The following is a 23,547-nucleotide window of genomic DNA, read 5'->3' on the forward strand; positions in this document are numbered from 1 at the left end:
CTCTCATTTCACCACAGCTGCTTAGGGAATCAATGTGCTCTACTCGGAGCCGCTTGTAGCTTCTCGTCACTCTTCGCAGTTACCGTTCAATTTTTGTTTACGTGAACTAGACGCGACTCGGTCGAATCAGAAGTCGAGTTGACCCAGCAGCTCGACCCGACAGCGCGTACATGTATACATCTTGTCTAGCGGGTTTGGCGAGCCAACCCATCCCTTGCAGGCAGGTTCGATCGTACGACCCGTCCAACCAACGCTTACGTGAACCCGATGACCTACTTTCGGCCCAACAAGCCGACTTGATTCGACTTTATCTAACGTAAACGTAGCTCACGTTCATGTCTGGAACTCACGTAGCGCTTAGCAGCAGTACAGCGGTGTATTGCTGTGAAAACAGCACCGTGTTCACGGCAATGCGCTGCGGTGCGGCACCGCCCGTCACTCTTCTATCTCCTCTTGAAAGCGCCGGCTATAAATGTCGATGTGCGAGGCCACTGTGATAGGCTTTTTTTTCTGCAGCGAATGTTTCGCTGTATTCTTTTGCAATGGGCACGAATGCACGCAGGACTGTTGTGAACGAATAGGCATGCAACGGTGAGGCATGCAAAACAGTCGCCTCCTGAACTTTTTGTTCACATTAGTTGCAGTGTCGTTTTTGTAGTGTGAACGACGGAAATTGTTTGATGTGCGATAGGAAATATAGAAAGCTAGAGCACGCCGCGTTTGCGAGGCCACAACTATACAGGCCGCGATTTTCCGACGTTTTTTGTCTCCACTCGAACGCGTGGCTGTACAGCACATATCTCGAATCGCGATTGAATGGTTATCCTGGATCCTTTACAGTGCCAGTACTTAAGGCATCTAATAACCTGCAGTAAAGGAAGTCTACAACGTCGCACAGTGATGTGTTCGTTTATACCTATAATAATGAAAAGCCCGTGTCGTAAATATTCAGCTATTACTTATTTTTGGGAAGCTTTGTTCTTTCTCTTCTTGCTAGGTCTCGCATCAATTTCCTTTTCAAAAGATGTAACTTAACATGCGTTAACTCTGGCGCATACAGTTTATACATCGTCCATGTTTTAACATTGTACACTTAGAATTTCTGCGAGGTACTTCGAAAGCGGTTATAACGAGCGTATAAGTCACTGTGTTCACTGACTTGGATTGTGGAATGCAATAGTTGAAATGTTCGGTTGTGAACTTGAGAAGGAAATGGTTTAAATATCTCTTTGTGTGCGTGCGTGTGTGTGTGTATGTGTGTGTGTGCGTGCGTGTACCTGCGTGCGCGCCGCGCGCGTGTGTGTGTGTGTGTGTGTGTGTGTGTGTGTGTGTGTGTGTGTGTGTGTGTGCGTGCGTGCGTGCGTGCGTGCGTGCGTGCGTGCGTGCGTGCGCGCGTGCGCGCGTGCGTGCGTGCGTGCGCGTGCGTGTGCGTGTGTGTGTGTGTGTGTGTGTGTGTGTGTGTGTGTGTGTGTGTGTGTGTGTGTGTGTGTGTGTGTCTTCTAGAGAAAGACTGCCGTGTGTGTCATTGTTCCAAATTTGTACGTCCGATTCGCCCATCCCCCGTACTGCAGTATACGTGACCGATGACCCTCTTTCAGTTCCCGGCCATTCTGAACGTGCACGAGTTCCACCTGTGGCAGCTCACCAACACGCACCTGATCGCCACGGTGCACATCGTGTTCGGCTCGCCCGCAGTGTACGCGTCTGTAGCTGACCGTCTGAACCGTTACCTGCACGAGCAGGGGATCACCTCCACCACGGTGCAGCCCGAATTCTGTCAGGTGTGTATATACTATGCAGTCGTGCATGCTCGCACGTAGATAGGTACTTTCGTACATAGCGTTATGTTAAAACATCCGACGCCACCACGGTGAAAGATATCGGTAGCCCCTGAGGCGAGGCTATCGCTACAATACTTTTTATTGAAATGAAAATAAATTCAAATGTATTTAGTCACCTGATAATGATGACGACTACTTTTCGCATAAAAGTAATACTAAAAATATATATATGATGAGAAGAATTAGACGTCACTCCTGATCATCTGCAGTTCGAGAGAGAAACTTATAAGGCGAGCTCTCTACATAAAAATGACATATTTACCTCAAGACAGAGCATTTATTTTATTTGCCGTAAGTCAGGAACATAAAGGACGATATGAACGGTAACTTACAACCAATTTGGAAGACACAATGGCAGGAATATGACTACTATATACGCCAAGAGGCGACATGCTGTAGCTGGAAATTAACCACTCGTGTCCTCCTTTATGTTCCTTGCCCGGTATTCGTCCACCTAGCAGTGAAATATATCCTCTAGGAAACACCAATTGGGACATGCAACCTCCGTGTATATACTTCAAGCATGGCTCTGTGATGCTCTGCTGCCAAGGCCGCGGCTACGATTCCTGGAATTTTATTGACTACAAGTACAGCCTCAGCATGGCAGGTCGAGAAAGAGTTGACAATTAAGGTGCCTGTTTTGAGCGTTAATGAGCCCGAAGGAGCCAGCCGTATTATAAAGGAGATCTGCCGTCTACGCTGTCTTGCAATACAACGCACTTACGAAATGGTGGGTTGAGCGTGAATTGTAAGACGAAGGGCAAACTTGGGAGTACTGTATAGTGGAGGTTTGTATTCAGCACATGAGCACACGCGTCAATATATATATATATATATATATATAAAGGAAACGCAGTCGGGGTAATGTAACGGTTTTATACCAATACAATTCCTTTACCGCTTCGTCAGTGATGCCAGTGGCACTCCGCCTGCGTTATCACCATGATCAAACGTTCGTGAAGGGTGCATAATAAGAAAGGTGTATAGAATCGAGCGAAAGGAATCCTTACATTATACCGGCTCACATTTACGCTGCACAGATGCCGCAGCGTACTGGATCGTGTTTGTGAACGGAGCTGCCGTCGCCTGCAGCGCAGATAAGGACGACGCGCGCATACATCATCAACCCTGTTGCGTATAATAAACCATCTGCCGCGCCTGCAGGAAACATTCTGCGCGCCCCAACAGGTTAAGAAACAAAAAAGACCAACCCTTTCGTAGCGCTAGCCCTTTCCACCGCAGGTCCCAATGACCTGAACGAAGGAGCGACCGAAAGGGACTTTTGAGAGAGAAAAAAAAAAAAAAAGTGATGATAATAAGATAGCGACGCTGGTGCTGGAGGAGTAGCATCTGCCCTGGAGCGGGGAAAAAAATGCCCACGCGGGCCTGAGAGTGTCCGATAAAAGCGGAGTGCTTCCTTCGCAGCGAGCGGCTAGAAAATTAAGCAAGAAAAAAAAAAAAAAAACGTTTTGCCCCCAAGGGGGTCTTGAACCGTATAGAAGATGTATGCGGTGGTCGTCGTCCCTTCCCGGCTTAGAACGCCGTTCCACATGCATGAGGCTCGTTGTTCCATGGTTGAGTTGCTTCAACTCCTCATTTTCTTTATGTATTTGTTAATTGCATTTAAGCTCGTAATAGCGTGTATAGCTAAGGCGGGAGTTCACTTGCTTTTTATTCCATTTGCTTTATCTTCTACATTTATCTTTGTTTTCATAGTTCCTATTCCTTTCTTTTTCTTTGTGTGGGGAGAGGGGCGGAGGGGAGAATCCATAAAATTGTTTCACTGACTCGTGCATAAAGCTCTATCGCAGGCACGCACACACTGAATGACGTAGTCGTGTACTCGCGCGTAACATGTACGTACGCACGCACGCGCACAAATGTACAAAAGCATGGTCGCGCACCCATTAGACGCCTTTATCCTGCATGGTAACCTTTACTAAAGATACAGATTTTCACACCATCGTGCTTATTTGAGATTTGTAGATGTGGTACTTTATTCGGCCAATGTAACCTTCAGACTCGCCAAAGAATTGCCGCCAATGTGTTTTTCCGAGTGCCAAAGAATTGCCGCCAATGTGTTTTTCCGAGTGTCAAAGGCGCCCGGGAATACACGCAAAATTTCCGCGCGACTGGCCGCTCGAGGCACTTTGCGTGTATTCTCGGACTTCTTCCACGCTCGGGAACACTCTTATGTAGCACGTATTGAGCAACAAAAAGCTGTATCGGGAGTTTTCCATGTTGCTCTACAATGTTCTCATTGACACTTTGATAATTAGGGCAGTACTTCTCGAGTTAGATAATTAATTAGAATTACCTAATTAAATATCAGTAACGAAAAAAATTACTGGCGGCTACTCCACTGTACTGGAAACAATACGCAATAGGTTTGCTTCGCCTAGCGCCGTTCCTCTTTTTTAAAATCCTGCTGCGTGATAATTGGGACACCCTGTATATGAGTAAGAGGAGCTGTTGGGTGCTAACATGTATTGCGAGATTTCCCGGCCATTTACGCCCCAACGTAAAATCTATAGGCGCGTCGTTCAGAGCGTCATTGTCTAAAAGCGTAACGCGAGACATCCGAGACAGGCTGCATTAGAAGGCATTCACGATCGTGTTCGCTGCTTTGCGGGTGTATGAGGGACCCTATGTAGTGGGTCCCTGATATTTAATTTGGACCAGTTTGTAGCGTGCACCTATGTATACGTTTAAGCTCGAGTAAACGAGAGCTTTAACGTACCGCTCCCCATGTTAGTTATGTACGCTATTGCGACTCGGGGTCCGGGACGAGAGACTGAGTCTTGAAGCAGGCGAAGAGGAGACGAAAGCTTTATACAATATGTACAAATATGTACAGATATAGCAGGAATAGCAGGTAATAGCTGGTAATAGCTGCCCTTAGCTGGTGATAGCTGGTCAAAGCAGTAAGAGCGCACCAGACCGACGGGGAGGCCGGTGGCGACTCTCTGGCTTAACAATGGGCCGGTTCCTCCTTAAATCCCCTTGGCGGCGGCTCCTCGTCGACAGGAGGAAGAGGGGACGGTTGCTGACGTCACTCGCGTCGCATTGTGTCGTCGCGTCCCCCTGGCGACTCGTCGACAGGACCCCGAGGGACGGGTGGCGATGATGGCCGGGGCTGCTTGCACGTCGGCAGGACACAGACGGGGCAGTTGCCGAGGTCCCCCCGCGCCGTATTGTGTCGCCGCCTCCCGTTGGCGACTAGTCGGCAGGACCCAGAGGGACGGGTGGCGATGATAGCCGGTGCTATGGCACAACAGCACCCCCGCCGCCAGACAATGCATCCAGAGGTCGAGCTGTCCGACGCAGCTCGGAAGAATGGATGCGCCGGTTGGGCGACGTCTAGGATGGTCTGGAGGTATCGGCTCTGCCGCTTTTCCCGCCGGTGGTCTTTTCTGCTGCTCGGTCCTGATAATGTCCACTGGAACGACCAAGAATCAACAACGCCAAACCACTCCGGCCAAAGCAAGCACCCTCCGAATGCTCTCCAAACCGCCAGACCAAAATCATCGAACAAAGCATTTTTCGAGATCTGGCTACGCTAAACAAAACAAAACAAAATAAAACAACAACAAAAAATCCCGAACAACACGAGACAAGTATCTGAGAGAGAAATTCGATATACGGACCTCCTTTTCTTTTTTTTTTTTTTTTTAATTGTCAATGCGCGGGTCTTAATCAAATCAGAATTGCGTCGCAAGCGATTCTCAACTGTAATGCGGGCGGGTTGCCAAAGATCAAGGTTGCCGAAGATGACTTAATTTTGCCCCCGAAAGCCGTGGCGCAAAGGCTAAGCGTAGCTAATCTATGCGCTTGGGCGCCACTTCGCAAAAGTGCTTAATGAAATCCGACAACTGTCACCGCATAAAGAAATAGCCCTCCACTTATTGCTGTCAAAATGCGCTCGGCAAAACGAGCACCACATTTATAAAGCACAGAAGCGATCCTAACAAAAAACAAACAAATACTAAAACTCACACTAACGACATGAAAGCAAAAGTGAATCAAAATTCTACACTTACACTTAGAACTAACGCGTGCAATACAAAAACAAGTCATAATCTAAATCAAGCATTTAGGCTTTGTCTAGCCTAGGTAAACGTAAAAACAACAAAACGTGAAAACACTGACGCTTTCTCTACTTGAGCTTTCAGCAATCATGTCTCAGTAAACTAATGATCAACAAATTAAAAAAATGTCGGTGTCTCGCGAAAAGAAAGGACCAAAGACTTAAAAAATGCGCTCTTGGCCTATCCACCCTTTCCCACGCTCAACACGCGACTCAACTTTATCGCAAGAAAACACAGAACAAAATGATCACTAAAAGTACAATCCGCCTTTTTCACGGCCCGACGGCGCATGCGCCCTGCCCTGGCGGATTAGTCGCGAAACGTTTTGGAAGGGTCGCGCGCGCGGCCGTGCGGCCCCATCTCAGGGAAACATCCCCCGAAAAAAAAAAAAGCGCTCGTATACGCGTGCTACTGACAACTCGTGCCGTGTACCGCGTTGAAACTCCACTGGTAGCTCGACGTCAGTGCAGTACTGAAAGTGTGCGTATAGCGTAAGACTGGCTTTGGTAGTGCGACGGGCTTTCTTGTCGACGGCACGGATAAAATCACCGTGCCTATACCATCGTTCGACCGAAACCCGCGCGATAGGCCGTCGAACCGATAACGCGATAGCCGCAACACCTTCGTTGGTATATATAAATAATCGCGCTCAAATTTAGTCAAAACATGCCTACGAAGTTGAAAGGTTGAAATGCGCAAGGCTTCGACCGGGCCTCTCAATCCGTGCACATGACGTTTGAGCCAATGTTGATTTCAGCGAAGCTTAGGCCTTGCTCCGTCGAGTTCGTGCACCCGCTACCGGCGGACCTGTACTGAAAAGTAAGCAAGTTAGGACGAAGGAAACTGCTTTTATAGTTCAGTTCTGGCCTTAAGGATTTGAAATAAACTACTCTTCGCTTCGCACGGCGCGTACACAATAATCTGCAAGCGGCGACACAGCGCGGTGCCTACATCTGTAGGTCACCGTTCCCGTAGGTTGCCGCTCGTATTCGCAACGTAGATGGGTCGGTTTGTACGTGTTGGTATGCTCACGCATTTCTTAATTGCTGAGATGTACTGTTTATCTCTGCGTCAAACGCGAAACAAGAGACGGTACATTCGGTACAGCAGCATAAACAGCCGCCTCGCTCAGTTATATGCCAACGGTGTCAGCGATGACATCCGAGTTTTTGCGGGAGAACAACACGGCCTTTAAATGAGCGCTTATGTGAGCACATTTTTCTCTAATAATGCTTTATGACACGCGCAAACTAAGTATGATGAAGTTAAAGAAAAGCGAGAATCAGTAATAAATTAACAGCCCGATATTTGTAACTGGATTACAGTCACCGTTGAGTAGCTCAGGCGCTCATACTGACTCGTCTCACGGTGGAATAACGTGGCTCATATGAGCAGGTATGTGTGTTTTATTCTACGTTTTGACATTTGTTTTTCATATCAGCGATGCACCTTTTGCCAATTTTTCACGCTAACGACGATCTGTGGCTGTAGATGTCGATGTAAACAAGCGCACCGCTCTGCTAAATCCGACGCGGAAGGCTGCGGGCTCGAAAACTTCTTATTTATGCAAGATGTCTAAAGAATGTGAAAAAAGAATTTAAAGCAAAGCGTGGTGCAAGCGTAGGCATCAGCGACAACAAACTCCAAAGCAGCCGCGACGGCAGAGGGTACTCAGCGTACCTTTATAGGCCAAACTATAAACAAAACAGCGCTATCACGCCTGCTCAACCTATATATATAGTTGGTGAGTGCTACATGGCTTCCAGGAACGACATGCTGCCCCGCAGAAGCCATTAATAATTATTCGCGCTCCACGAAATGCACAACCGATGCGCACTCAACAAGGGCGCAGGTTCACAAATCAACCGGCGAAAGCCCCGGCACCCTACCAAAACGTTTCCGGTGGCGTGCGGCAGAGGGCAGCACAGGAAAATGAAAAAGGCGGATTAACAGAATGGGCTTTCAAACTACCATGGCACGTTCACAATCACTTGGTGCTCACAACCACACCCTTTGAGACGCGCTCGAGCCGGTCGACCATTCTCGGGTCTACGAGTTGTCCACTCGCGACACCAGAACAAAGCGGATTTGCACGAAGTACCTATAGTAGCCGCGACATTCACACTACTGCCTCTAAACACTCGGGGAGCGGCGCATCCACGGGCCCGCGGGCGCGCTGTCCCTTTGTCCGCTAGACAGTCGCCTTTCTTTCTCCCACGAAGGGGGCGACCATTGCAGCAGACTATCGAGCATACTTGATGCTTCGCTACGTTACTCTGCTTACAATTCATTGATATCGCTGAGAACCGGCGGAATTTGCGGCGTCTAAATTCCCGCGATATCCTTTCTTTACAGACGCGCGTCACGCCTGTTATAGACCTCAGCAGTCTCCTAAGCCTCGGGCTCACCCTACTGCGCTTTTTCCCAACGTGTTGGCGGTTGGCGCGCTTGACCCGGCTCGTATCGCCGCCCGAGTCCGACTTTCTCGGCTTGCGCCTTCGTCGTTTGCCCTCGGCGCGGCTCGCAGGGCTCGCGGTCTCGGCACGCGTACTCGTAGGTACGCTGCCTTCTTGTCGCAACGACGTGGCTCCGGACGGCAAAACCAAGCTAGGCTCGTGGTCGTCGCTAGATGTCTCTACTTTTAACAGAACACAACTGCATCCGACGCCATCTGAGCTAGCCGGCTTGCCCTGCGGTCTCTCCTTGACTAGCCTGAGTGTATCGCTGTCATCAAAAGGGCGCAGAATTTCTTTCGGGCCTTCGTCGTCGGCCACAATTTCCAAAGCGGCTTCTTTAGACGGCGACACAACAATGTGTTCCCGCTGGTCGATAAGCGTGTGCAACAATGGCACCATAGCATTTCCCTGGCGTACTGAGCTAGTAGCCTTCTCAATACGCGGTCTCTCCTCGACAGGCTCGGCATTGTGGCTATCAAATTGGTCCTGGCAGTTGGCCTGACTTACAGCATCAAAATGACTCAATAAAGCCTTCTTAGCTTCATCGTAGTCCCGCTTCTCCTCATCAAGCAGGCTTTCCAAAACGCACGCGAGACTACAAGGGAGCAGCAGGATCAACCGCTCGGACCAGAGGTCCCGGTTGACACCTTCTCCTTCGCACACTTTTTCAAAATCAGCAAGAAATTTAACCATATTCTCGCCCGCCCTGAAGGTGTGGAGATGATATCGTGCTGTGCGCCATATCCATGTTTGATTCTGTCGACGGCTCTCTCGCCTTGCCTTTTCCTCGGGACTTACGTGCTCTTTCGCTTCTAGCTCGCGCCTCTCACGTCTAACACGTTCCTTTGCCTCGAGCTTTCGCTCCACAATCATTTCCCAAGCCTCTTCGGCTTCCTCGGTCGTCACGTCCTCTGCTCGCATCACGTCGAGAATCGCTTTCCTTGCTTTTTCGGAGCCGGCGGAAATGCCCAACTCCTCGCAAATTTGAATGAGGTCCTGAACTTGGAATTCCTCCATCGCGATCTCGTTCCTCGTGTTGCTTGCCCACAAAATTTACCCTTACTTCAAACTAGAATCGACTGTCCAAAGAAGGTAAATGCATAAATCCAGTCTACCAAACAAAAAACACTCAAATCATAGCCTACCAACAAACAAAACACTCTCCTAACATCTGCCTGTGCTAGAGAGGTCTGGCGACATGAAAAGCAAACATCGGGCACTCACCCAGCCAATGTGGTTGACGCCGGTCGATCTGGTAGCTGCCATCGAGCGGTGTAGCAGGCGTCTTCGGTCCTCGTATCTCGCAGCTTGCCATCCGCTGTTCAGATACTGGTTCGCCAATCCCATAGCTGCCATCCACTATTGCGACTCGGGGTCCGGGACGAGAGACTGAGTCTTGAAGCAGGCGAAGAGGAGACGAAAGCTTTATACAATATGTACAAATATGTACAGATATAGCAGGAATAGCAGGTAATAGCTGGTAATAGCTGCCCTTAGCTGGTGCCGTTGTCAGATGGGAAGAGGACTTGGCACCCGTAGGTACCGCGCCCCAGAGCGTTCATGTACTCAACAACCCAGCATCATTCGGTACATTGACCCCGGCACCCCCCCCTACCCGGGCTCACTGGGTGGGGGGCTTTGATTCGGGCCAACGGTCCTTCCCGGACAAGGGGGCCGCTGTGGAGCGGCGCACACCGTGCTATTTCACGCTTCACACAAACAGCCATGTCGGTCGTCAGGGACACAAGCCCATCAGATCCCTGGATTGCCTCGACGGAAAAGGTGTCAAGGCAAACAACCATGGAGACAACAGAAGCCGTCCGCGGCGCAGCGCACTCTGTTGCGCCAGCACCGGTTCCAACTCTGTGTTCCACTGGGGCGAACGGAAATACGTGGATCGACTGGCGCATGCTGTCCAGTCGAGTGACCTTAGAAGCATGCATCATAACTTAATGGAAAGCTTTCCACCTGACTCTTCAAAAATCACAGCTGGGCGAGCCCACACTTCGAGAAACTTCTTCTCGCCTAGGTGATGCCGCTCCCGGGTGAGATGAAACCAGACTTCCTTCCGTGCTTTTCCAAGCACTTCGTGAAGACCCGGCGCCGCTCCCCCGAAAACCGCATCACAGCGTGCTAACCAAACTTGGTATGAGCACTCGACAAGAAGAAGCACGAACTGGTTGATCGCATGGCTGGGCAAAGGGTGCAAGAAACGGACTGTCTGAAATGGAACGCCTGGGAGACTAAACAAACTAGCTATCCGTTGGAGGAGAGCAGCAGAAAGTAAACACTGCGAAAAGATGTGAACTGTATCTTCTCGACCGCGACAAAAGGGGCACACTCCACGAGCCGGGATGGCTGTGAAGGGTCGGAAGCTAATCGGCAAACAGCCTCGCGCCAGGCGGTACATGAATGTAGCTCGCCTGGCGTCAAGGAAGCTTGCCGTAATGAGCTTCCAACTTGGTCTGTGAAAAGACAGGTCATACCTTTGACAATGCGGGGGAAGACCGGGGGTAAGGATGTCAACTAATTCTTGGAGCGGAGTAGAAATTACATCGATGTCGGAGTGGACCTTGCGAAGGCGTGCCAACGAATTGGCAGCCATCGCATAGAATGGGGACGGGGTTCCTGAGCGAGGCACACAGTGAGAAAATGTGCTCTGGGAAAACAAACGGAGTCTAGTGCTAAGGAAGAAGGAAGTAAAGCTTCGAGTCAGGAGCATATCTGAGCTAAGGGCAACCTGGGTCCACCTGACGTGCAGTGCAGCAGCTACGATGCCCAAGTCGGGAATTCCGAGTCCTCCCTTATCCTTGGGCAGCTTAAGTACCTGCCTAGCTACACAGCCAGTTGTCCCTTTCCAGAGAAACCGAAAGAGAACCCTCTCCAAGATAAGCTTGGTTCGGGTTGGAACAGGGGACACACATGCTACATACGTGAGGAAAGAAAAAAGAAGAGACCTAAGAATGTTCGCTCTAGCTGTCAATGGACACGACAACGCGCTGAACTCCTGAATCCTGGTTTCAAGCCTCTCTTTAGCTTGCTGCCAGTTTTCAGAAGACAGGCCATCTGGATCGAAATGGAAACCGAGAATTCGCAACCGCGTTTTCACGGGTAGACCATGAACGGGCTGCGGGCTGGACGGAGTGGAGTTCAAGTACATGGCTGCACTTTTCGACCTATTCAACCTCGCACCGCTCGCCCTGCAGTAACTGTCCATGACGTCCAGCACGGTGCATGCTGATGCCTCGTCCGGGACGACAATAGACAAGTCGTCTGCATAGGCGAAAAGTGCAACTGGAGGGGAACCTGGTGGAAGTAGGAACTTGCCAATTCTACTGTCACAGGATAGCCTCTGCAGAAGGGGTTCGATTGCGAGTACGTAGAGAGCAGGTGAGAGCGGATCTCCCTGCCGTACACCACGACCCACAACGAAAGCCTCCGAGACGCGATCCTGTATGAGAACAGCAGAAGTCGGTCGAGAGTACAAAGCTTGGACCATACGCTGAAAACCCACGCTAAAGCCGGCCTCCTTCAAAACCCGAAAAAGGTACCTGTGGCTAATGATATCGAAAGCCTTCTCCTGATCAAAGGAGCAGAAAATACCGGGAAGTTTCCTGGCATTTGCCCACAGGAGAAGGTCTCTAACTGCTAAACCGTGAAGCTGAGTGGAACGTCCCTGAACGCAGCATGCCTGGTATGGACCCAAAACAGTGTCGAGAACTGGAGTGAGTCGCATACACAGACACTTTGCTATGAGCTTGTAATCGCAGTTCAGAAGTGTGATGGGCCGCCAGGCTCTTAGATCGGTGCTTCTCGACTCATCCTTGCACAGGAGAGTGATTAGCCCCTCTCTTTGAGACGCTGACAAAGTCCCTTCACTGAGCAGCCTGTTCACCAATGATGTGAAAGGCTTCCCTAACAGTCTCCAAAACTTCACATAAAATTCAACTGTCAAACCATCGGATCCTGGACTGCGATTGTGCTTCATAGACTTCAATGCTTCCAAGAGCTCGTCTTCAACTATGGCTGTGTCACCAACCACCGGCGGTTCGGTTGGTGGAACGAAAGGAAAAACAGCCGGAGTGGCAGCTGGCTCAGCATAAAGGTTCATGTAGAACTGCCTTGCCACTGCAAGTACTCCTTCTGGTGAGTCGACTAAGCTACCATCACTTGGATCTACTACGGAAGAGAGAGTTGTGCTCTTCCTTGAAAGATGCCTGCGGAGAATGTTTCTGCTGCACCACGCTTCCATTTCCCACCGCTCCGCTCGGGTTATAGCTCTCAAGCTATCCCAGCGTCGCTGTAGGAGAATCCGAAGTTCCTTTCGGAGTGAGGCCAGCGCCGGACCAACCCCAGGCCCACTAGACAGTGGCTTCGAGAGCAGAAGGATCGCGTCGGAGACGATTTTTATCTCCTCGCGCTCCTCCCGCGCCCGACGCTTGCCCCAGGACCTGAAGCACTCGCGGACACTGGCCTTCACTTCGTCCCATTCTCTACCTTCTAGATCCGCTCTGTTGTGCAGCGAGCGAAACAGAATGGACGATACCTCTGCGGTTGCCTGCCTGTCTTTAAGGAGCCGTGGGTTTAGACGCCACGGTCTCTTCCCCTGCGGCACTAAACTCGAGTCGGCAAACCGCAGTGTCAGGAAGCGGTGGTCGCTAAGAGCAGAATGAATTACCTTGGAGGAATGCATACTGGGAGCCAGTGATGACGAGACATAAAACCGATCGATGCGGCTCTTCACCCCTCTCCCCGTCCAAGTCATTCCTGACTTCGCAGGGCGAAGCGTGCGCCAAGCATCAACCAGTCCCAGCTCATCAACGAGCCCCCGTAGTACAATATCTCCAGCCCTATCCCTGAATTTCGCAATACCTCGTTTAGTTACACGATCTACCTGCTCTAACACACAATTGAAGTCACCTACAAGAATAAGCCTGGAAGGGCCCACTAAGTAGGGATCCAATGTAGCGAAAAACTCTTTTTGACCTTTATCTCTATTTGGAGCATAAACATTAACAATTCGAATGCCAGAATCAAGATCCACTGACAGAATGCGGCCCTCGGAATCCCTGGCATGGCGTAGAACCAGGCCCGTGAAGCGCGGCATCAAAATGATGGCCGTGCCTCGGCAGCCTGACCCGCCATAACTCCAGAAAGACCTCGTGCCAAAAGTCCTGTCAAAGTGGCTGATCTGACCTAACCTGTGGACATATGTTTCCTGAAGTACAAGAATATCTACATTTGCGGATCTAGCTAAGTCGACTATCGCGAACCGTTTTGAATTTCGAGTCAAGCCTCTACAGTTAAAGGTAGCTAGAGTGAGAGAAAAAGCCATATTGAGTGGAAGAAAAATTTAGCAAAAGACTAAAGGAGAGCTAGAGAAAAACAAGAAAGCTAATGTAAAAGGAAAAGGCTAGTACTGGGTAATACTAGCCGCAAATAAATCGATGGTACAATTGCCTAAGCGAGAGTCTCCTCGAGCGGAGACCCCGCGGCTGTTGATTCATACGACTTATCTGATACAATCGAACAGTCGCAATCGAAGCCCTTGCAGTGTTCACAAGGAGTGTCCTCCTCGTTTCCTGAAGAGTCCTCCATTTCTGACTCTGACCCTGAGGGCACCACAGCCGTGCGTTTGGGTGTAGGAAGACCAGGCTCCGAGCTATGGGAGCCACTACCTTCCGAGTCCGAAGACGACCGCCGTGAGGCCGCCTCCCTGGCCGCCGATCCAGAGCGCTTGCTACGGTTTTTCTTCCGTTTCTTACGGGACACCTCAATGAAAGGGGCCTCCGTGCTCGTGCTAGCAAGCGGTTCCGGCTCACCAGAGAGTTCGGCCGCCTCGGCGGGCACCGCTGCTGCCGCGGGGGCAACTACGGGAGCCGCGACCACCTCCTCGCCGCTTCCCCCTCCGCTCGTCGCCGCGGCGGAAAGGGAAGGAAGCGCATCGGCGGCCGCGGAATCTGCATCGACTCCGGCACTGTCTCCCTCGCTCAAGGAACCCTGGCTGTCTCCGTTTTCCGTCGCAACTGTGGTGCTACCTAACACCGAAGTGGTCGCCGGCTCTGAAGCAGATGGCTGCGGCTCAGAGCCCGAGGCCACTGACGAGTAGGTGCGGACAGGGCACGACGAGACCGCGTGGTCTCCGCCACATCGTACGCACGCCGCGTCGCAGCTCTCGTGACCGAACTGCTCGCAGCGTACGCACTTCGGCGTCTCACACGCGACCGCGTGGTGCCCCTCTAAGTTGCACCTACGACACAACCGTGCAACACCCTCATACTCGCACTGAATTACCCTATCACCAACCCGGAGAAGGTTAGGGACGGGCCGCGCCATCTCCATCCGAATGCGCCGGTTTCCTGTACCGACGCTAGGAAAACCCGGCACGCAGTCTTCGGAGATCCCTAGGACCTTTCCAAAAACCTGTAGCCCTTCTGAGAGGGCTTGGTCTGGCAAGTCCGAGGGGTAGCCAAAAACCCTGACCACCTTCGTCCGCACACCTCGATACTCAAACTCAATCGTAACATCACGAACCTTCAAAGCGGGATCGGCTGAGAAGCGATCGACCGCGGCCTTAGTCTTAAACGTCACCTCGAATCGGCCTGCGCCGAAGTCCTGCACAGACTTCAGCTCCGACAAAGAAACGCGCTGAACAAGCGCCTTGCAAACGTCAACATTGGTCGCCCCTTTCGGCACGCGACCAAAAAACGTGAACGGCCGAAGCCGTGAAGGGGCCACCATCGCGGTCAAAACCACGTGGCGGCCGCGTCTAGCCGAAGTTGAGCTAAAACAGGCTAACTGCAATGCTACAATCCTCAGCTAAACAGAAAAAAAAAGAAGGTAAAAAGCCACGATGGTCTCTCACCAAACCGCTGGACACCTGGCTTGAATCCTCGAGGACCCACGCCGTATCCAACCAGGGAGAGAAGCAGCAACAAGCAGCAGGTCACGGGTCAGGCACGCCGCACGTTCACCGGGTCCTGGCCATGGCGGAAATGGGAGACGGGAGCGTCCAAAATATGTACAGATATAGCAGGAATAGCAGGTAATAGCTGGTAATAGCTGCCCTTAGCTGGTGATAGCTGGTCAAAGCAGTAAGAGCGCACCAGACCGACGGGGCGGCCGGTGGCGACTCTCTGGCTTAACAATGGGCCGGTTCCTCCTTAAATCCCCTTGGCGGCGGCTCCTCGTCGACAGGAGGAAGAGGGGACGGTTGCTGACGTCACTCGCGTCGCATTGTGTCGTCGCGTCCCCCTGGCGACTCGTCGACAGGACCCCGAGGGACGGGTGGCGATGATGGCCGGGGCTGCTTGCACGTCGGCAGGACACAGACGGGGCAGTTGCCGAGGTCCCCCCGCGCCGTATTGTGTCGCCGCCTCCCGTTGGCGACTAGTCGGCAGGACCCAGAGGGACGGGTGGCGATGATAGCCGGTGCTATGGCACAACAACGCCGAGGCAGGGAATCCATCCCGCAACCTCTTGAAGTTGTGCAAGATTCCGTCAGACGAACGTGCTATACAGGTAAGAGCATGGACGAGAACTCAGAAAATGAAAATTCTCATATTATCAATCGAATGGCAATGGGAATAGAAATGTATCTCATGGCACTGGCTTTGAATTGCGCTAGATCAAATGTTTCTAGACAGACAAACGCACACAGACAGAACGAGAGGCCACACTCAAGCGCTTGTGTGTCGCTGTGTACTTAGATCTTTTTTTCTTTCTGGGGTTTTACATGCCAAAACCAGTTCTGATTATGAGGCACGCCGTGGTGGAGGGCTCCGGGTTAACTTTGACCACCTGGGGTTCTTTAACGTGCACTACAACGCAAGAACACGGACGTTTTTGCATTTCGCCTCCATCGAAATGCGGCCGCCGCGGCCGGGATTCGATCCCGCGATCTCGTGCTCAGCAGCGCAACGCCTTAGCTGACTAAGCCACCGCGGCGGGTACTATGTACTTAGATTTACGTGTGCTGTAAGTAACGAGAGGTAACCAAAAATGATTTGCATCCCTTCACCACGGCGTGTCTCGCAACCTACAGGGTGCTGCTTTGGGATCAACTGTAGCTACTGTAGTTACAGCCACCGTCAGACTTAACTCGAACAACGAAGGCACATTTATGGCGGCTTAACTGTTCCAACTCACGGTAAAATCCTTCGAGACTTTAATGCTACGAATAAGCGGCCATTACGTTCTTCCATCTCTTCCTCGTTCTCCTCTTGTTTTCATCATTGTCCTCTTCGTCAGCTGTTCAGCCAGGATCACTATAACAAACTGGGCTGTATACATATAGGGAGCAAACATCGAATGTTTTGCCAGGAAGGCGGCATTAATCTAGCACCATTCAAGGCACCCCCACCGGAAATATCCGGCACTATCCGCAGGACAAAGCAAACAGATGTTTAAGGATCGTTTGGGTTAAATATAACGGTGACTATTTTTCATTGTAGAAAATTCAAGGTTAGGTGTTGCTGCTCTGTTCGATTTCAGTACCATCATTTGGTGCGGAGCGATTGATGTCGAAAGGATACGATAAATTACTTCATTCCTCTGTGTTCTACAGCAGAGTACAAACAACTTACAAAAATATATATAGTGATAATGAAGATAATTATAAAAAAGATGAGGATGGCACGAAGGAGAGCTCAATCAACATCTAACATCTACCCACGGCTTACGGACGCGCGTACAAAAGAGACTATGCCGTGTTCTGGTTTCGCGCACGTCTAACGCTGTGCATGGTATACGCCTAAAGTTGAGCTGAAGTCTGTTTATAGCTTAATTAGTCAGTCCGCACACGCTGGCCATTTCTAAATCTCGGTTGTTGTTAATCGTGCTCGCAGGAGACGCACACGGGCTCCCAGTGCATCTTGCAGTGCTCGCAGGCCAAGCACTGCGGCTCGCTCACCTGCTGCGGCGGCCACGCCGCCAAGGAGGCCGAGCTGCGGCGACGAAACGCGGCCGCCGTTCATCCCACGACGAACGGCGACGGCCTGCTGGCGGTGCCAGCCGGCACTGCGATAAGCCCCTCCAGGGCGTCCTCGGTCATGAGCCTGGACAGCCAAGTGCTGTGCGAACTGGGCGGACTCAAGGAGACCGACCTGTAGGCAGCATTGTGCCGTGCCTGTTTGCTTCTCTTCGTGAAGCCTTTGGCGCCATGCGCTGCAGAGGCGACAAAATGCCCACCCGCCCGCCGAATCGGTGGCAACGCTCAGCTGGGCAGCAGGAGAGGACACTGTGCTGGTACTGTTCGTTCTTTGCAGATTGAATGCAAGGATCAAGAGGATCGGCGGATGTGCGGCCATGCGGTGAATTCCGCGGAGCGCCGTGCTGGAAGACGTCGGTGCCCGCAGGGCTGGCCTGTATATAGAGTCATCGGTGTGGACGGCATCATCAGACCACGCATTGAAAGCAGGAGTGTGTCAGAAGTAAAGGACAGCGCCGCGCGGTTTAAGTGCGGGTATTGGACTGGTCTGAAGCAGCGCTTACCATCGAAGTTCCCCCGGCGATCAAGGAACTGCGTATGGATGATGCTCACAGTAATCGCGCTTTCAGTGTGGATGCTAATCCGCAGAGGTGGACCGGTGCCCGTTTAGTGTTGCACAGCTGCAGCGACGAAGGTCAATCTGCGACAGCGTCCATGGTCAACCGAATGGGCAGTGTTATTATGTCACGATTATTGCGCTGCATTCCGAACACAAGTGTTGCATGTTCAACTGGTTCCTCCGCAACTGGTCAGTTAAACCGTGACGTAGTGAAGATTGCGCGTTTTTGGTTGGCGAGCGTGGTAGTATATAGTCTATATAGTTTTGTGCCAAAACCTACATTTTCGTTCAATGGTTACCGCCAACTAGGGCCACAACGCGTTACATCCGCGCTCACGCGGACAGAATGGGGTCGAGCATGCGTGCAGGCGCGCCGTACGCTTCACCGACAGCGCAAGGCAGCGCCGAGTCGTTATATATCTGTGCAGCGTTGTCAAAGCTGTAGATGCGGCTGATGCCGTTCCAGCCTGACGAGGAGACGCGTTGATACTCTGCACGATTTAACCGCCGTGTATGCTATGCATGTACCTGTTTCTCCAGTTGTCACTGACAATTTCTAGTCTCGCAGGCGCCTTCCAACATGCATGAGCTCCCAAATTGTTCCGCCTGCATTACATCGGTAAAGTTCGGAACACGCCGCCTTCGGATGTGCAACTACTTTGTATCGCTCTATAGAACAGCCGGAAGTGATATTAGCGCTCCCAGTTTCAGCAGTTCTGCACGGAATTGCCGACACCAAACGCGATTCAGGAGGAGGAGCGGCCGCGTGGAAATGGATCTCCAGAGAACATGCGTGAACTATTTGCTCGCCGCGATGGAACGGTGCAAGACCGAGGCTTCTGGTGTTCTTTTTTGTCCGAAGCGCAGTTACGCCTTCGAGTATGTATTTGTCGTGATCGTACGGTATACGGCCTTCGAGGCTGCACGAATGCTGCCTTGATGGCAACGCCGAATGATCGCCGCTAATGCGTTGTGGAGCGGAGCAAGAAAGTATTTTTTTTTTCTGCGTGTGTGTGGTTGTGCGTGTGTTGTTAAGAGCGCATTCCTATAGGTCCACTGTTCTGACGGTCAGCTTGAAAGCAAAGCCCCCCCCCCCCCCTCCCCCCACCCCGAAAAAAAAAAAAAAGCAAGGAAAGCCGTAAGGTATATATGGAGAACTGCATGGTAGAGTATATGTACAGGGTGATCATTTGTAAAGTTTTCCAGAATTTTTAAAAATCCCCTGTGGCCGGTGGCATAATTCTAGTCCTTCAGCTGAAATATTCTAGGGGTGGACGTCACTAGCACGAGAAAATGAAACACGTATTCAACTAATTAACAAAAATTAACTAATTATAACCTCTTCAATAAATACTTTACTGCACATACTACAATTAACAAATTGTAGCCGGTGAGCTTGCAAGACGTATTCACTTGGAATTAATTTCCAAGTAAATTCAGAAAAATTAAGAAAAGATCACCCCGTATAGTGACTATATAGAATTAAGCAACACATTGTTTGTTGTGGCGAACGTTAGTAAGTACGGTAATCAAAGATAAGCTCCTCAATTGCGCAAAATTCAATGTATAATATTTCAAGTAGGAATTTTCGGGGACATGTAATTGTGTAACTGAAACCGCCCACCGCTGAACAGATTCATATACATTTCATTTACATCACATTTCAGAGCGTTGCGTCGGGAGGGCCGGCGGGGCATCGTACGCTGCGGATGGCTCGCAAGTTGCGGGCTGCGTTGAACGACATATCGTGAAGCTAGATCCACCTGATGATGATGATGATGATGATGATGATGATGATGATGATGATGATGATGATGATAACCACCTGCAGCCAATAACATTTTCCTCCTTCATTTACATTACACATGATCACTGGGGCTACTAATATACGGGTACGTTTCTCGGCTCCAAGGGACAAGACAAGCACACAAAGCGGTTGCTTTGCATTCATTCCATGGCACAGTTGTGTTCCTTGTGGCTGTGCCCACGGTTTTATCACACTGAAGTGCCAAATCAAGAAAAAACGTAGTCTTATAAGATCAAAAAGAAGGAAAGAAAAGAACGAGGTACTACTGACGTGCGAACACGTGGCAGAAGCTAATATAATATCTGTTCTATGAACATGTCTTGTAAAGGTCCACTCAGCGTCACGCCTTGTCCTCTTATGCGCTAACTGTGTTTTTATACGGCCTTAGATAACTCCCGGAAAGCGCTTCCAAGCAAGACGGGGAGAGTGCTGCATGATGTCGTCACGAAGATGCGTCAGAGGTGGCGCTAATTTTAGTGCAGACAGAATATATTCTATACAAGCCACTGGCGCGAACTTTCTCGGAAGACGTGATTTACATGAGGAAAGTCCTTTTAAGGTTACTCGGCGAATGTTGATGTCCAATGCGGCAAAAAGCGAAGAGGAAGTGTCTGCTCTCTTTGCATCTACTATCTGTCACGACGCTCCATTTTTTGCAAGCATGCAGCTAGCTGATGCATATAAGTGAGGGCTGAAGAATTTATTGGACCGAAGGAGTGGGGGGCGCATTTGCTAAAAGCGTGCCGGTAACACTGTTTACGCCCTCTATAGATCAGTAGAATGGAAACGTCCCGAAAGCAGGAAGCGAGCCGGAAGTGTACAGCGCGTGATGAGATACAACTCAAGAGTATATACAAACGCTATCTCTATGTCTACACAATGTTTGTTTGTCAGACATCGGAAGAGCCCTTTCAAACTTCGTGTATAGGCATTGTTCGTGACGGAAACCTTGTTCCTGTGGGCCCTGGTCATTCTCCAAATGCAGCAAAAGCTCAGTTAAAGAATAAGTGTCCGCTGGGCGATTTTTCACTGAAGCGTTTGTACATATATATAAAGAACTGGTCTCATTGTGTCCGCAGACTCGAACCTTCGTACTCTCGGCATAGAAAAACTCTACTTACGCCACGGTACCCTGAGAATCAGCGCAAAATCTGCGTCCGTGTGCTATAATTTATGAAACCAAATAGTCGTACGCCATATTGGTCATTTGCCGATGTTTTCATGCTATATACGCGGCCATGGGAACACAGGCCTACTGCAATGATCTAGGTTGCAACGCTGAAGAGTTCTACTTTCTGCTACGGTTACCTGATATCTCTCGGAGCTCTAGTTGCCAAATACTAGTAATGACGTCGACTTGCGTACCTGCGAATGAGTGCAGTGTATCACTTCGATTAAGTGGCATATATGTAACCTCATTGTGAGGGCCGTCGCTCGCGCCCGAGTGAAACAACAAACGCTACCTAAAATTCCCACTGCAACAAATACACGCCTTCAAGCGCGTCATTTTAAAAAAAGCAAATGGCTTTCTAAAAGCGTTCGACTTACCTTGACAATCATCGTCGATGGATTCTGCACAACTTTCTCCCTCGCTATCTCTTTAGAAATACAAATTTTTGAAAGCGATTTTGGGCTCTGTGTATCGGTACAACTGTCCCCAAAGGTATATGTGCTGCTTGTTTCGCTCACATGTCAACCCAGCTGTAACTCACTGGACACAAGGTGATCGCTTGCTCCAAACTTGCGAGCCCTGAACCTGTGGTGTTCTGCGGTTTTAGCAAAGATATGCGTTCATGCTTGTACGCATATAGGATCATCAGGACATTCTTCTATAGCGGAAGTTGTGCGCTTGACTACTACAACAATTTATTTTACGAAGTACGAGTACATGAACTGCTGTGTTACCTGGGAAAAGCTGCTGCACTGAAGCCCACCAATGTTGTTTCTTTACTTACTTCGTTGATAGAAGGTTTACAAAGCAAGAAATTGTGGGCGGCTTTTCTCGGACGAGCTTTCGTACGAAATTCGGCGCTCTGACGCGCTATCTTGCCACTTCTGTAGATCGTTGTCAGCGCTTTGATTTCACTCAGGGTCATAACCATAGGCGTGAGCAGGACAGAGTGGGTGTAGGGGGCAGAGAGGGGCCAGATCTCATGGCAACTCCCCACTCCGACGATTCATGGAGGCGTAAAACTGCCGAGCCAAGGCCGACCCAGTATGGAAAACATGAGAATTGGACGCTGATGGGGGGGATAACTCATGCCCTTACATGCGCAGAGGGAGTAACGGTGTAAGTTATAAATTTACACCCTTATTCACATTTAAGGGTGTAAGTTATTTTGCAGTGTATACCAAGCGGCACTGAAAGACTGAATTGTCTTTCGCCCTACTTGCTGTGTAGGGAGGGTAATTAACTGTCGCTGCATGGCAAATGTGGCTCGAAAAGGAGGTGAGGGCTGTAACCCTTTCCCCATGGACACGTGGCCACTTGCCCATCCCTCTCTCAACCGTGCGCGCGCCTGTGCTCATAACATACTTGCCGAGTGTGTCTTACGAAGTTATGCGTGTTTTCGGCGACACTTTTTGACTGTAAAAGCTTGATAGCAGGACGCTTTTGTATGTGCAGTGCGTCTCGAAATCGTCCCAAAGAGGCGGCGTTCAAGGTGCCTGTTGCTTTCAATGAAACGCGTTTTTTTTTTTTTTTTTTTTTTTTGCTATTAATTGATGTCGACGAGCCAACACATACGGTTTTAATAAGCGTTCTGCTCAACTTTGCGCTGTGATCAGTTTGAGGGCGGAGGAGAGTGCCCTGTACGTATCGCTGAATAAAGGAAATATCGAGTTTTATTCTTCCTTCGTAGTTCTCTTGTTTAAAAAAAAAATGTGTACGCGATTTATTTGTAGTCGCTGTGTCTGCAGTTGATTTTTCTTCGAGAATGTTAATGCTAATTTATTTATTTATTTATTTATTTATTTATTTATTTATTTATTTATTTATTTATTTATTTATTTATTTATTTATTTATTTATTTATTTATTTATTTATTTATTTATTTATTTATTTTAACCTCCTAAAGGAGAAGGCCTCCGGATTAATTTTCACTCGCATACCGTCCCAATCCCAATCGCCTCTGTTAGAACATGAAATACCGTGAAATCACATTAAATAAAACGGGAGCCGCGATTTAGATGTGTGAGAGGTATCCCCGGCACTCGTGAAGACTGAGAGGAGCAGCTGAATTATGCCAATCAGGCTTTCGAGTACAGTATACATAAAACAAACCAACATCGTTAACAAACCAAGCCAACTGCCGCCCCCATCGAAGTGTGACACATTGGCAGTCGATTAGTTGGTTGATGAGGTCCACTGCAACGAAATGTTGGGTTTCGTAAAAATCCCATTTCAGGATAGCGTAGTATAGAGGAGAGCATCTGGGCAAAATTTGACGTTTGAAATACGAGCGGAAGCGTCACTCTCAAAAATGGCCGTTTTTTATACCGAACCTTTAAAAATATCGCCATTACCGCCCGCCGGAGATAACGCGCGGCACCTTGACATGACCTCCGAGAGCAAAGTAACGTTGCCTCCGAGATATGGGGACGCCCGCGGATGCGCGCGGAACGCTGAAAAGTCGCGGAGGATGGCGCGCAGAGATCATAGCGACAACCACCAGGTGCCCGCGTCGTCTGCTTGGGTGCTATTTAAAGGCTGCTATAACAAGAACACTGTACAACTAACTACCAGCTCTGTGGCTTTACCAAGCTTGATTCAGTGGTATATACTACTTATATCAAATTTAGGCAAAG

At 49.9% G+C, this 23,547-nt stretch overlaps 1 protein-coding gene across 3 annotated transcripts in view; it reads left to right on the forward strand.

Annotated features, from left to right (window-relative positions):
- The window catches only part of LOC119450077 (zinc transporter 1), a 69,509-nt gene extending 46,920 nt beyond the window's left edge, over positions 1–22,589 (forward strand). For all 3 annotated transcript variants that reach the window (XM_049665629.1, XM_037713438.2, XM_037713437.2), the window contains exons 7-8: positions 1,599–1,781; positions 17,232–22,589. In XM_049665629.1, the coding sequence (XP_049521586.1) occupies positions 1,599–1,781; positions 17,232–17,495 (447 nt within the window). In that variant the 3' untranslated portion in view covers positions 17,496–22,589. The remainder of the gene's footprint in view (positions 1–1,598; positions 1,782–17,231) is intronic.
- Positions 22,590–23,547: the final 958 nt, after the last annotated feature.

The sequence above is a fragment of the Dermacentor silvarum genome, chromosome 4 (assembly GCF_013339745.2).
Source record: "Dermacentor silvarum isolate Dsil-2018 chromosome 4, BIME_Dsil_1.4, whole genome shotgun sequence".
NCBI lineage: Eukaryota > Metazoa > Arthropoda > Arachnida > Ixodida > Ixodidae > Dermacentor > Dermacentor silvarum.